Source organism: Neofelis nebulosa, chromosome 2 (assembly GCF_028018385.1).
Source record: "Neofelis nebulosa isolate mNeoNeb1 chromosome 2, mNeoNeb1.pri, whole genome shotgun sequence".
Classification (NCBI taxonomy): Eukaryota; Metazoa; Chordata; class Mammalia; order Carnivora; family Felidae; genus Neofelis; species Neofelis nebulosa.
In genome coordinates this window covers 96,095,237-96,109,342 of record NC_080783.1, presented here as the reverse complement: position 1 = coordinate 96,109,342, position 14,106 = coordinate 96,095,237, and the positions used below count along the sequence as shown (strand labels likewise).

Here is a 14,106-nt window from a genome sequence, read left to right as displayed (position 1 = left end):
CTCGGGCTTTGAAATAATGACACTAAAGACCAGTCAGGCTTTGCATTTATAACCCTTTCTGCCTCTAACTCCTTCCTCTGTGTCTCTGAGCAATTTAAAAGCGATTTATTCCAATCCACGTTGAAAGTGGAGAACTGGAGACACAGAGAAGTAAATGTCGGTAGAACGAATGGGATTCACACGCTCCTCGGGCTCACTGGAGAGGAAAGCGAGTCTGGTGCTGCTTCAGGTTTGGAGACGGGCTGAACTGACTGATGTTTAATCAGCTCCTCACTTATTATTTTTCTTTATGACACGTCTTTGAAGCCCTGCACCCAGGCCCAGGAAACCCTTTGCTCAGCAGTATCTCGCCCTGGCATGCCACAGGGGCCCATGTGTCATCAGCAGAGTCCGGCTGAAGGGAGCCTATGAAGATGGAGGAATTTGGTGTGACACTAAAAAGGGGCTAAAAGAGCCAGGGAGTTGTTGAATCTAAAAGACTCTTCTAACAGGCATATAAATTTGGATGCATTAATTATTTATCGGCGGACCATAGACAAGGCTTTCAGTCCAGCAGACTCCGGGAGTGCAGCTGAAGCCAGCACAGGGTGGCATGTTTTTATTTTGGGGTTAAGTCCTCATCACTTTTGATGTGATTTCTTTCTTCTTCCTAATTTTAGCCTCTTCGTGTCCACCTCCTCCCCAGTCTTAGCATGGGAAGCTCCTGATAGTATGGAGCATTCCTATCCTGTATTAGATTGGAGGCACATTTGGAGTGAGCCACAAGAGAACGTATTTTTCTACAGTAAAAGCCAAGAGCAAATTCTGGCTGTGGCAAACAAGCAGGGAAAGCCACTGCTGTCTGTGGTGTTACCCTTGGTACCCAGACCTCTGGCCATTCACCCTCCAGCACTTGGGTGGGTCATGACCTATTTCCCTACCCTATCAGCTCATCAGCTTAGCTGTGGAACTCACTTAGAAGCCTGGGCAGGATTGGAGGATATGCAGTATATGCTGTCCCTTTTCCATCCCATCCCCAGCTCTGGCACCCACCTCCCCCGCCCCCAGCAACCATGACTTTTCCCATGAGCTTGGATATAGTTGCTCAGTCTCTCAAGAATCCAGGGCTACCACCCCTGGAATCAGACTGTCATGCAGTTCCATGATGGCAGAGGGGCTTTGCTTGTTCTGTTTACAGGTACATCTTCAATGTCTAGAATAGTGCCTAGCTTGTAGAAGGCTTTCAGATAATTATATAAAGAATGAAGGAAAGAGTCAAGATGAAATCCATTAGCCATCTGGGAGCTTGGGACCATGCCCGAAAAACTGAGTTCTTGCTTTGCTCATGAATCACGCACCTAAATCTCCAAGACTTCCACAGCAAGCGACGCTGTCCTTCTGACACTGCACGCCTGCCTCTCTGTGGTATTGCCTACACATCACACAGGTGTCGCCTGTGGGGGAGAGCCCAAGGGCTTCCTTACCGACAGAGCAGTCCACGTTCCTTCTCAGATGCTGAAATATTCACCCTCAGACAGTCAAGGAGGCTTCATCTTATGGCCAGTATCTAAGGTTATTCCTATTCCAGCCAGATGGGGAAAACATTTTGTATACACATGTAATCCTCTCTCCCTCTTTCCCTCCCACGTATGTATGTACAATTGCACAGTTGTAGCGAGATGATTCAGTACTTGCTCTGACTTCAAGGACAAAAGTGCATCCGCACACTCAAATACACACGAAAACATTCAACATCTCTTCATCCTCATGAAGACACAAGACTGCTGGAAAGATCTCATCTATTAGTATTTATTCTTTTGCTCATTTTCCCTACTGAATACATCCCAGGCCTCATTCCAGGCATTCTTGCTACAGGGATGACTAAGGAGTTTTGCCCAAGATGAGTGTACAGGCATGGTAGAGGAGACCAGCACGGAAACTGGGGACTATAGCAATGCAAAAAGTGCACAGGTAGAGGTAGTAATAATAAAAAATAGTAATACCGACGTAGAACTTCTGGGATATTATAAGCAGGCTCAACCATTTAGTTGTGTAAAATGTTGCACCGTGACTTGTGAAGCCACTCATATGAGAGGATGAGCCTGCTCCTGGAGGACAGGAACTGATTTTCAGCCACATTTTAACACAGCGCATCTGTGTCATCATGGTACACATGACCGTGGGGATTTATTATGGCAGTGACAGCCATTTTCTCTCACCCTCACCTGTGCCTTCTCCATGAATTATCTCTTATCGTGAAAGTCCTCTGTGCTCAGTACTATGAGAGCCCATCCTTAATGTGACGTGAATAGGCCTGTTGTGCTGCCTTACACCTTCTAATGGTAAACTTTTCATGCTGTCATGGCGGGAGATGGCCAACATCCACAGTTGTCAATTTACCCAAATATTTGCTTACCCCCCCCCCCACCATCTCCATCTCCAAATCAGTGCATGTATAGTGAATTGTAGCACATTGGATTATGAACTGGGGTTTCCAAATGACTGAAGTGTATGAACTTTTGGTTTTGATATTGTGGTTTGTGTTTGCTTGTGTTTTGTTTTATTTCTGAAAGGCTACTTAGAAAAAAAGGATAATCTGGGTGTCTACCCAGTGAGCTGGTCTCCAGGAAATAGCCTCTGACATAGCAGCTGACTCTGACAAACTTTGGGCACTTAAACATACCTGACACGTATCATTGTCTTGTCTCCTTTGCCTTTCTACCTCTTCACAAGAGAATCTTCTTGTAGTTTAGGTTAGGGGCTTGGGCAGCCCATGAGAGGGTGTAACCAAACCTGTATAGAAGAGATTTTGGCCATGTTCTGTTTCTTCATCATCAAGTACAAAAGGGAAGACACATGTCCAGAAAAAGACCCTTCAGGCCACTTGAAGGCATAACCTCTCAGGAGAATACATTTCCTCCACAATCAGCCATTGTATGGATTCTTTTTAAAGATATAAAATGTATCCCTATTACCAAAAATCCGGGGATTTCCAATCATTATATGAAGAATAAACAAGTAAGGCTTAGCAGTCGTACATGCTCATGGGACAGGCCTTTCCATGAGGCAGTCACTGTAAACCATGTCTGCTTCCTCGTCTAATGGCCGTCTCTCCCTTTTTTTCTAAAAAGTCCAGCTACTTGATGAAACAGTGAGAATTCGTAAATATGCATGCAGGTGCTGAATATCGTGTAAAACCCACAACCACAACTCGGGCACACCTAAACCCCAGCTAAACAATACAAGGTCACGTACATGCAGCTGCATGAAGTTGAATCTGGTTTTGAATTTGGACTACTGTTCAGTGAACGTTTACTTCAGTTCCAAACCTTGAAATACATCATGTGCATGAAATACCTCATTTAAGCCTCACACCTGCCCCGTGAAATAACTATTATTTTCACCATTTTACATATGAATAAACAGTGTAGAGAGCTTGCGTGACCTTGACTCCAGTCCCATAGCTGGAGAGAATGTTATAAATGGACCTCCGATAATCCATAGGAAGTGGCAGGTAACTCTTTCCCTCAGTTACAGAACTAGGAAGTGAGCTGGTCAGGATTTGAACTTTGGTCTGCAGTTAGACCCCGTACAGTTAGTTACCGCATTGTCCTGATCACTGGGCCAATATTCAGTTTATTGGATAAGCTGAGATTGATTCATTGCTCAAACTCCCTCCCAAGCCACTCCGCCAATTTAGCTAGTTCAAACTAGTCAGAAAAGCTTATGTTGAGAGTGTGTCTTCTATTTTGGATTATCCTGCTGTTCCCCATCAAGAGTGACTGGAAACTGGCTAAACCCATGTAGAGTCTTCCTATGAGCCACCTTTATCCGTGTTGAAAGGAGTCCATGTTAACTACTCCAGTTAAGGGTTTAAAACAATTGTTTCTCCTTTCACACAGAGTAATAAGACTGAGTGGTTTTACTGAACCGTTTGTCAACATGTAGGAATGTCCCAATCCTATGCTGTGAATAAAATCTGTGGTGCTCCATCCATTCTCTTTTAATAGTACTTCAAAAACTTAATTTCAGAGCATTTAATCCCTGGATTTAGAACTGCTTAATGAGGGCGCCTGGGCGGCTCAGTCGATTGAGCGTCCAACTTCAACTCAGGTCATGATCTCACGGCTCGTGAGTTGAGCCCCGTGTCGGGCTCTGTGCTGACAGCTCAGAGCCTGGAGCCTGCTTCAGATTCTGTCTCCTTCTCTCTCTCTGCCCCTCCCCTGCTTGATCTCTCTGTCTCTATCTCAAATGTAAAAAAGTAAACATTAAAAAATGTAAAAAAAAAAAAAAAATGCTTACGGATGGGACAGAGTTGCAGCCGTGAAGATGTTCTGTCATCTGGAATATCCTCATTAGATTCTGGGCTTCTGCAGGCCAGATGAAGTATAAATAAAATATGCCCAGTTTCCTCCTGAAAAGTTAAGCCTCTGTGCTTGAATGCATTCTTAATGGTGTGTCTGTCCCCCCCATGCTAAAGATATCTGTAGGGAGCACAATGGAAGCTGGGGACTAGGGGAAAGGAAATTTAGTGTGGTAAAGACACCAGTGTGGCAAGGCCATGGCATTCAGAAGTTTACGGGATGTTCTTTAGTGGTGATGAACTCTCTCTGCCTATGCTTTTGTGATTCAAACCTCAGGTGTGTTATTTGACCTTAATACATCTGCTCCATTATAATGTCACAGGTAATGAGTACACGGGAAGCAAGAAAAAATTGCTTATTGACAGAAGTGACAAAGAACTGTTATTTTGGTGTTTCCAAGTCTTGCATTTCCTGCAATCCTAATTAGTGTGACAAGAAAACTCATTGCCAAGAAATTGTATGGTATTTGCTTAACCTTCATTCTAAAATTGTGAGGCTTTGGAGAGTTAGCCCAAAATGTTTACTTTATGTGTCCTGAGATATTTTGATGCCAGCAGGGCAGCAAAGATGGTGCAAATTGTTATTCAGATATCATTAAACCTAGGTCACATTCAAGTCCATTAAACAACAGCTTCAAATCCTTTTAATTAATGGGTTCAGATTGGTTGGTCTGAAGGAGCTAATTACATTTTTTTCCCAGGATTTTCTATTTAAATAGACAATTATTGTGCTTCCTGCATTTCCTCCAAAGTTCTTTGCAATTTAGAGTTGATGAAGGTATCAGCACTTTATGGCAGGCCCTGATTTTCAGAGGTCAGGACTCACTGTAGGCTCAGGTCTCTGGCTAAACCCACAGAGACCCCTGTCTGCATCTTCTGGCACCTTTCTTCTCAGAGTCAAAAGGATCTGGAAGCCCTGTGCTTTCCTGTACCCAACCACCACCTGAGAGAGGTCATCTTTTCCCTGGGGAGATCTTTCCCAAAATCTGATAGGGAGCAGATCACAGAGCTCAAAAGCCTCAAGGATGGTAACCCTGGATTCTTCATATTTAACAAAGCTGTGATCTCTTGGGACTAGTCCTTCCCACTCTTGCCTTCCATTTCTCCTGCTTCTGTCAGGCGTCCGCCCCCCATTCCCACCCCTGAGCCACATGCTCAAGCCACACCCTGTACGCTTAAGTTCTCTTTGATAATCTCACTCCTTTCAACTACTTAGTAAGAATAAAGAACATCGAGAAAAAGGGCCTCCAGATGGTGGTGGAAATGCCCCTTAAATCCTCTATCTTCCAGGCTCCTGCTAACGCAGTGTTCCTCACCCCCATGTCTCCAGTGGATCTGCCCAAGGGGAAATGCCCCCAGCCAATAGTGGGAGCTCTGCTGGCCACTCAGAACCTCTCTCCTCAGTTTACCCAGTGGATGTCCCTGATGGTATATTTGGTCATGTCAAGGTTTACAAGAAACAAAAGGACAAAACAAGCAAAAAAAAAAAAAAAAAAAAAAGTTAGCTACCCTGTTTCGTGCAAAAAACCATACAGTCATAGGATAGGGAGTCTAGCCACAAAACCTGGAATTTTGTTTCTTGTCCCAGAAAAACTCCTGTGGGGGCTACGTGATTCTCCTGTATGCCCAGCAGGTGCCAGCTCAGTGTTCAGTCCTGGAATTGAGTGCCCAGCACATACTTTCTGCATCTCTCAGTGGTGCCCAGGGAACCTGGCAGCTTGGACTCCAGTCTCCCCAGACAGAACCATTCTAAGTGACAGTTGATTTTAGCAGCTGCAAAAGATAGAATTTTTGGGAGAGGGCCCCAGGAAAGGAGAATCAGGCATGCGATATATCCAGTTCACCAATATCCTTCCCTCTCGGGGGGGGGGGCCTGGCTGTGTGGGTGTTCCTCAGTGATGGCAGAAGGAACGATACCCTGGGGCCCAGTTATCCTGTGGCGATTGATATGCCCTTGGAGGCTGGAGTGATCTCAGCATTGGCTCCTTGGTGTGGTAGGGAGATCTCAAATCTCACCAAGCCCAGACTTGGACCCTGCCGTCGATAGCTTACAGCCCTCCAGCAGTGTAAAAGGTCCCGAGAGGGGGAGATGCAGTGAGGCATTTCTCTGAGATGCCGTTTCATTTTTGGACCCAGGAACCATTGCCAGGGAGCTGCAGCAAGGCCCCTTTGTCCCAGCAGCTCTGAGCTACAGTTTGCGCGAGGACTTGAAGAGTGTGTTTTTGCCGCCATCTATTGTCTGCCATTGGGAAAGCAGACTGCTGGCTGCCCATTTAGCCACTCAGCACCCTCTCCCCTCGACTGAGGGGGGAGATAAAAACAAAGTTGTTGGTGTCCCCCAGTGAAAACCCCATTATGAAAACCTGTGTTTACTGACCTACCATCATTTTAAAGCAGCTCCGTTTGAACTGTAATCAAACCACCAAGTGACCTTTCTGTCCCTCCACCCAGCATCACTGAAAGGGCCTGTTGTTCCTTTGCTTCAATGAAGAAACCTTCTGTTTAGTTAAGCAAGTGTTTTTCCAGTCATGTCTCCTGGTGAGTTACAGAAAGATTATTGTTGGGTTTTGGTTTTTGTTGTTGTTTTTTATTCTTTTAATACCCCCACCTCCGTACCTCCTCAACCGCCCACCTCCCCCACAGCCCCCTCCATGCTTATTTCTTCACTTTTGTTTTTGTTTTGTTTTTTGTTTTTGTTTTTACAAAGGAGGAGAACATAATGAGCTGAGTAGCTTCATGATCCTGTAAAGGACTCTGGTACTGTTTTGCAGTTCCTGATGTGAGCTGCCTTCTCTTCACCACCACTACCCCCCATCCCCGCCCAGGGTCTGGGAACCTTCCAGAGTCTCTGAGCCTTCCACATGGGAATGAAGCACAGAAGAGCCCCCTGTGAGCCAGGGACGCCAGTCCTGACTGATGTGTTTATATGTGGTGTGCTTTTCTGTGTTACAGTTGTTTGTTGGACTCGGGTTCCCTTATGAGGGCCCAGCTCCCCTGGAGGCCATCGCAAATGGATGTGCTTTTCTGAATCCCAAGTTCAGCCCACCCAAAAGCAGCAAAAACACAGACTTTTTCATTGGAAAGCCAACACTGAGAGAGGTAAGCATCTATAAAAACAATCATTCTACTTTCAACAATATGAATACCAGCTACTTACTGAGTGCTAGGAGCCCATTCAGATCCCCTAGCGTTGGGCTGCTGGTATCATCAACCTCACTGGACATAGTTGGACGGAAGGAGGAGGCGGAGGATGGGCAGGGGCTCAGGGAGGAATGGCCGATGCTGTCTCCTAACTTGGTGGTGGCACAGCCAGGACTTGCATCCAATTCTGTCCCTCTGTGAACTGTGGCGTCTTTCCACTCTGCCTCAGCCCTCTCCTAAGGCACGCAGACATCTCCAGCCTTCTAAGTAACTGAGCTCTGACTTTCTGAATGTTTAGAATTTTTTGAATAAGGAAATCAACTGGCTAATGTGTATTTTTGAAGAACCAGCTCCCGTGATAGGCTGTGGGGAATAAAGGGTGGGCAGTGGAGTCCTTAACTGTCAACCTTGAGAGACTGAAGTCATGTGCCTGGTATTTTAGGCCACCATCAGGAGGCACCGTTCTGATGCTTGAACTGTTTGCAGAAGCCTTATTTGAATTGCTTTCAGAGATCCTCTTGAAAATCCATAGTGGGTGATGAATCACCACTGAAGGCAGTTGGATTCGATTTGGGGCAATAAACAAGTCATTTAGAGCATGTGAGTTATCAAGCTGGGTGTTTCTGTATCTAGTCAGAAACAGGTGTGTGCAAGAAACCGTAAGATTGATTTTCTTATTTCTGTGGCTCTGTGGGCTGCTCACGAGGAGGAAACCTCTACGAGCTAGAGTCCTTGGATTGCCCCTGTCATTTGGGGCTTTCTACTGGGGGACGACACAGGTGGAAACCCATGACATAGATGCAATATAGCAGCACTATTTTTTTTTTTTTAAGATTTTTAAATTTTTTTATATGTTTACTTATTTTTGAGAGAAGGAAATAGAGTGTGATCGGGAGAGGGGTAGAGAGAGAAGGAGACAAAGAATCAAAAGCAGGATTCAGGCTCTGAGTTGTCAGCACAGAGGTGCAGGGCTTGAACCCACGAACCATGAGATGGTGACCTGAGCCAAAGTCAGACGTTTAACCGACTGAGCCACCCAGGCGCCCCAGCAGCGCTGTTATTAAAGCATGCGTTTTTCACTTCTGCTACTTTTAAACCTTTCCAGGTAGATTCTTCTGACACCTCCCCCACCACACACACCAAAAAGAAAGAAAGAACATGAAATGCATTTTCCATGCTTATTGTTTTTGCTCAGTCAGAGATCTTACCAATTCACCGAGCTGATTATTTTGAGAGTTCTCTTTTCTGACCCTCCCTGTCAGTCAGGGTGACAGGCCCAAAGGGGATGGAGGAAGAGATCCATAGGTTTTTGCGATCTACAGATTATCCTCAAAAAGAACCTGTTGCCCACACAACCTCTGAAAAGGGTTAACTGTGTGTGTGTCGTCTTGCATGCTTGCTTTTCCTTCTGCTAATAAAATAAATTTGAATTCTTCACATTGAGGAGTTGTTCCTGTTGGGGAAGTCATTCCTCAGCAATACCTACTGCACACCTGTGTGCCAGGTGTTGTGGGAGGGGCCAGGGCACAGACCAGGAGCGTTCAACCTGGCACTGAAGAGCTGATTCTTGGAAAGATTCGAGAAGATGTTCCGTGGCAGTGAGAACATCTCAATCTAGGAATCTCTGTAACTGACAGAGATGTAACTGACTTCTCTGGAAACTTTGGAGTTTGGGATAGAAAACTTAGGCTGATAACTTCAGCTCAGGTCATGATCTCACGATTCGTGGTTTCAAGCCCTGCCTCAGAGTCTGTGCTGACAGCTCAGAGGCTGGAGCCTGCTTCGGATTCATATTCATATTCTCTCTCTCTCTCTCTCTCTCTCTCTCTCTCTCTGTCTCTCTCTGTCTCTCTCCCTCTCTCCCTCCCTCCCCCCCCCGCCCTTCCCCTGCTCATGCTCTCTTTCTCTCTCTCTCTCTCTCTCTCTCTCTCTCAAAAATAAATAGATGTGAAAAAAATTTAAAAAAAAAAAAAAGAAAATTTGGGCTGATAAATCATGCCCACATTTTAATTTAGGTGTAAGAAATCTCTGAAGTTCTTCTGCCTACCTTGTAATAATTATTTGTAATTTTGTTTCTTTTTCCGCCTTTTTTGGGGATTAAACATACATAATTTAAAACAGCGTTTTAACCATTTTAAGTGTACAGTTCACTCGTGTTAAGTATGTTCAAAGTCTTGTGCAGCCATTGCCACCACCTACCTGCAGAACTTACTCATCATTCTAAACAGAAACTGTGTTCATTAAGCACAACTCCCCATTCTCCCCTCCCCGCAGCCCCTGGTAACTTCTCTTCTATTTTCTGTCTCTCTAAACTTACCAAGTGAAATCATATAGCATTTGTTCTCTTGTGACTGGCTTGTTTCACTTAGCTTAAGGTTTTTAGGGTTCATAGCATGTGTCAGAATACCATTCCTTTTAGCGGCCAGATGATATTCCATTGTGTAGATATACCACATTTAATTATTTGTCTGTTCATCTGTTAATGAACACTTGGGTTGTTTACACTTTTTGTCTGTTGTGAATAATGCTGCTGCGAACATTTGTGTACAGGTATCTGCCGAGGTTCTTTTAATTCTTTGGGGCATATACCTACAAGTGGAATTGTTGGAATTTACTTTTTGTTTTGAAATAATTTTAGTCTTATGGAAAAGTTTCAAAAATAGTACAGAGTTTGGGTATATCCTTCATCCAGCTTCCCCTAATGGCAACACATTACAAAACTGTGGTAATCAAAGCTAAGACATTAACCAGTGTTACCTAAATTACAAACTCGATTTGGACTTCACCATTTTTTCCACTAATATCCGTTTGCTCTTCTGGGATCCAATCCAGGACCTACGTTGCATTTTATTGCCACGGCTCCTAATCTCTTCCAGTCTGTGACAATTGTTCAGTAACTTAATTGTCATTCAGTTTTAACACTTTGAAAGAGTACTCGTTGGGCTTTTTGTATACTGTTGCTCACTTTGGATTTGACTGATGTTGTCTCATGGTTAGTTTGAGATGACACATTTTTGGCAAGAATATCACAGAAGTGATGTGGTCTTCTCAGTGTATCCTATCAGGAGGTGTGTGATATCAATATGTCTCATTCCTGATGGTGTTAACCTTGATCTCTTGGTTAAGGTAGGGTCTGCTAGGTGTCTTTACTATGAAGTTACTGGTTTTCTCTATAATGGAGGAAATATTTTGAAAGTATGCAAATATTCTGGTTTTCTTCAACCTTTTGCCCATTTATTTTTACGATATGTTGGTTGGTCTTGCCTACAACAGTTATTCTGGTGGTTCTGTAGTGATTTTCTTTTTCCCTCATTGTGATTTTTTTTTGAATACATGAGCAGCAAAGAAACCTGTCTCTTTTTTACTGCTGTTTCTATATATGAGCCTTTGGACAGTGATAAATCAAAAGCATCTTTAAGACTATATTGACAACTGGCACCTTTTTGTTATTGGTGTTTCTAAAGATTTTGATGACTCTTTGCTACAAATGAGTATTTTTTCCTGAAAAAATTTAGGACACTCAAGCACAATCTGTTTCCCAGTGAATGATGTAATGTCACATAGATCAGAGCAGCCAGTATGAAATTATTGAAGAACGAATGTTCATCATTTCCTATCAGTTGTCATCATTTAGTAATTTGCTTTTCATTGAGATCGTGAAGGGCTTTGATTTTTCATGGCTTAAAGAGAATAGGCATAAGAGCTGCCCCTACCAGGCGCTTGGTCCCTCCCATCCCTTTAGATAATTCCACCAGTACGTAAATGAGACTCGAGTTAGAATGGCTCTCTGGGATCCTCAACCATTGCTCAGCAAGTGACTTCACACAGATGACTCCATCAGTCCTGGGCTTCCGCAGGAGGGCCAGGATACAGAAGGTCAGTTGACAGATGCTCGTTGTGTCCCCACAGGGTTCATGGTAGTAGTTGCTGCATTGGGGAAATTTATCAAGACCCATTTCCTATTTTCCAGGAGCTCAAATTTTGATATGGAAAGAAACAGCTAAGTCAGTCACTGAGAGGGTGTCGCCTGGGAGTTCTGCCAAGTGGAGAGTGTGCTGGGTTAACTGAAAAGGAGGTGGTGCAGGAACTGTGCTATAAAGGCAAAGGAGGAAAGGGGGTTTCACACTTAAGAGGCATGAATGTTGATGAGCTGCAGGGAAATCCCAAGAAGGTCACTTTGCTTTATGCAGGAGGGCAGGTTCCATCCGATGTCTGTCTCCTTCTCTGCTAGAGACAGTGCAGAGAGCAGGCTGGGAGCCAGCAACATCACACAGTTTTGGGAGGACTCAGTGAAGTTGACCTCAAGGCCTGGTGGGCCACTCACTCTGCTCTTTCAGCCCACAAAAGCCACAAAATCCCCCTGGCCAAAGCTACTTTTCAAAGGGAGAGAGCTATCAAGAGTTCTATAGATGTTGAAGGGTCAAAAATCTCTAGAAATTAATTTTTTTTTTTTTTTTACTCTGCAAATGGAAAAATTTTAACCCAAGTAGACATAATTACAAAGCAATTTTTTGGCTCCCTTGCTAGTCTTTCCAGTTAAGCAAAAATTGATCCGTATAAATCAATCCATATAAATTGCATATATGTCCCTCCTTTGCTTTGAAGAGAAAAAAAGTCTAAGTTTCTAAATGAGAGTTTCATTTTATTTTTGTCTTTTACATTGGATCAATTTTTAAAACCACGATGTACACTCGAGGGAAAAAGTTCCATAACGCCTTAAGTAATGTTGTTGGTTCAAGCCATACTTTCAATGTGATATAAATTGGATTTTTATCTTTATACTGGGAAACACATTAGTAGGTTCTTAATCATTATTTGGACATTTTGTAAACCATTAGAAATTCTCTGGCTTCAGGATTTTTTTCCATAAAGAGAACTCATGTTCTCCTTAGAAATTTAATAGCTGCTCTGAAGTAATGTCTCATATTTAATAAGATTTTCATTACTTTTACAAACTATACTCCAGTAAATTTACTGATTGATGTAGCTCAGATCAGACGGTTCTCAATAAATTAATGGGGAGGAGCATAACATTCAGAGGGGAATAATGAATCACAAAACGCCTTACTCATAAAATTAAGTAACTCTCAATAAATGTAAATGAATAAAATAATAAAGCCTCGGCATTTTGTATTTTCCAAGTGCTTGGAGCAACCTTGCAAAAAAAAAACAGGGACCTTATCAAGGGGAGGGGGCGAGAGACTGCCAATATGTAAAAGGCTGTATGGGGACATTGACAGCAACTTTAATTTACCCTGATTCCATTGGAAGAAGTCATCAGTTTGTTCTCAAGGCCACCAAGTGAAATGGTGTGACGTTTTGCTCATCAGGAAAGGTCTAATTCAGGCATAAATTCAGTCCTGAGGTGTTTTTTTTCAGGTTGGCAAGTTGTAAGAACGGATTAAAAGCCTGGAGCTTACTTTGAGCTTCTTTTGGTCTTTGCTTAAGAACCCAATAAATACTTTAAATTTGTCGTCTTCCTTTCTGTCAAAAGCTAATATGTTGTTGAAGGGTCTAGATTTGAATTTGCTCTGCTCCTTCCTGGCACTGTGGTCTTGCAGAATTGTAAACCGCTGTAAATCTCAAAATCCTCATTGATACCCCGGAAACCTGGTAAATTATGCAGATGCAGGTGATTAGCACAGTGCCTGGGCCAGCCAGGGGCTTCATTGATAGGTGTTGAATCTAAAATGTGAGCTGAGGGAAAAAAAGAAAAATGGATGCTTCCAGGCCTATGAGGCGACGGTCATCTTGTAGGTTCTATCACTGACCACGTGGCTGAGCAAAAGAAGAGGGTACATGTCAGAAGAAGGGGGAACTTAACAGGCCAGCAAGGGGCATGATTGTGACAGAGGAGGCAGGAGCAGAGTCTAGGATATCTTCTCTTCAGAATCATGCTTTTCTTGAGAGGATGCTGCTGATGGCTGGGGGCTGAGGCCTGGTGACCTATATTCTGAGTTCCCTGCCCTAAGTAGTGTGGGCACACAAGTGGTGAGGTGGGATACGAAGAATGGTGGCTAGGAGTGAGATGGAGAGAGGCCAGTTAAATCACCCCATCCTCTGAGGATACCAGAGACAGAAGAAAGAAAAAGATAACCAGCTTAGCCTCTAAAGCAAGAGCCTCAACCCTACCAGACCCAGCACCTGTTATACTACAAATATATTATCCACTCTTGTGTCCTGAAAAAAATTAATAAATAATATGCCCTGCCTACTTATGTAATTTCAAAAAAGAATGATTCCCTTAACTCTAATATAAAGGAAAATAATTCACAATAAGGAAATACATATTTCAGTCTGTAAGTAGTTAAGAAGTATACCATTCCCAAGAACTATAGTAGAAAACATGTCTCATCCCTCCTTAGAATGAGTAAGTTTGTGTCTGAGAAGAGTAAAACATACAGCTGAACATGAGTAGCCCTTTTTGCTTATAAGCGATATTATAAAGGAGAAGCCAAGTTAAAAAGTGTCTATACATACATAAGTATATATGTAATTGCCGTTTATGTGAGAGCTACAAACACAGACTGGTTTTGGGTATGTTGTAATGGAGACTCAGGTAATCTGAGTGACATTGACTTTGCTGCCCTAGTTTTTCCAAAGTTGGTAACAGCTTATTGGTG

General features: G+C 43.3%; 1 protein-coding gene across 6 annotated transcripts in view; it reads left to right on the top strand.

The window, feature by feature from the left end:
• Positions 1-14,106, top strand: part of MGAT5 (alpha-1,6-mannosylglycoprotein 6-beta-N-acetylglucosaminyltransferase) — a 337,157-nt gene that overhangs the window by 294,316 nt on the left and 28,735 nt on the right. For all 6 annotated transcript variants that reach the window (XM_058694949.1, XM_058694940.1, XM_058694923.1 and 3 more), the window contains one exon: positions 7,295-7,441. In XM_058694949.1, the coding sequence (XP_058550932.1) occupies positions 7,295-7,441 (147 nt within the window). The remainder of the gene's footprint in view (positions 1-7,294; positions 7,442-14,106) is intronic.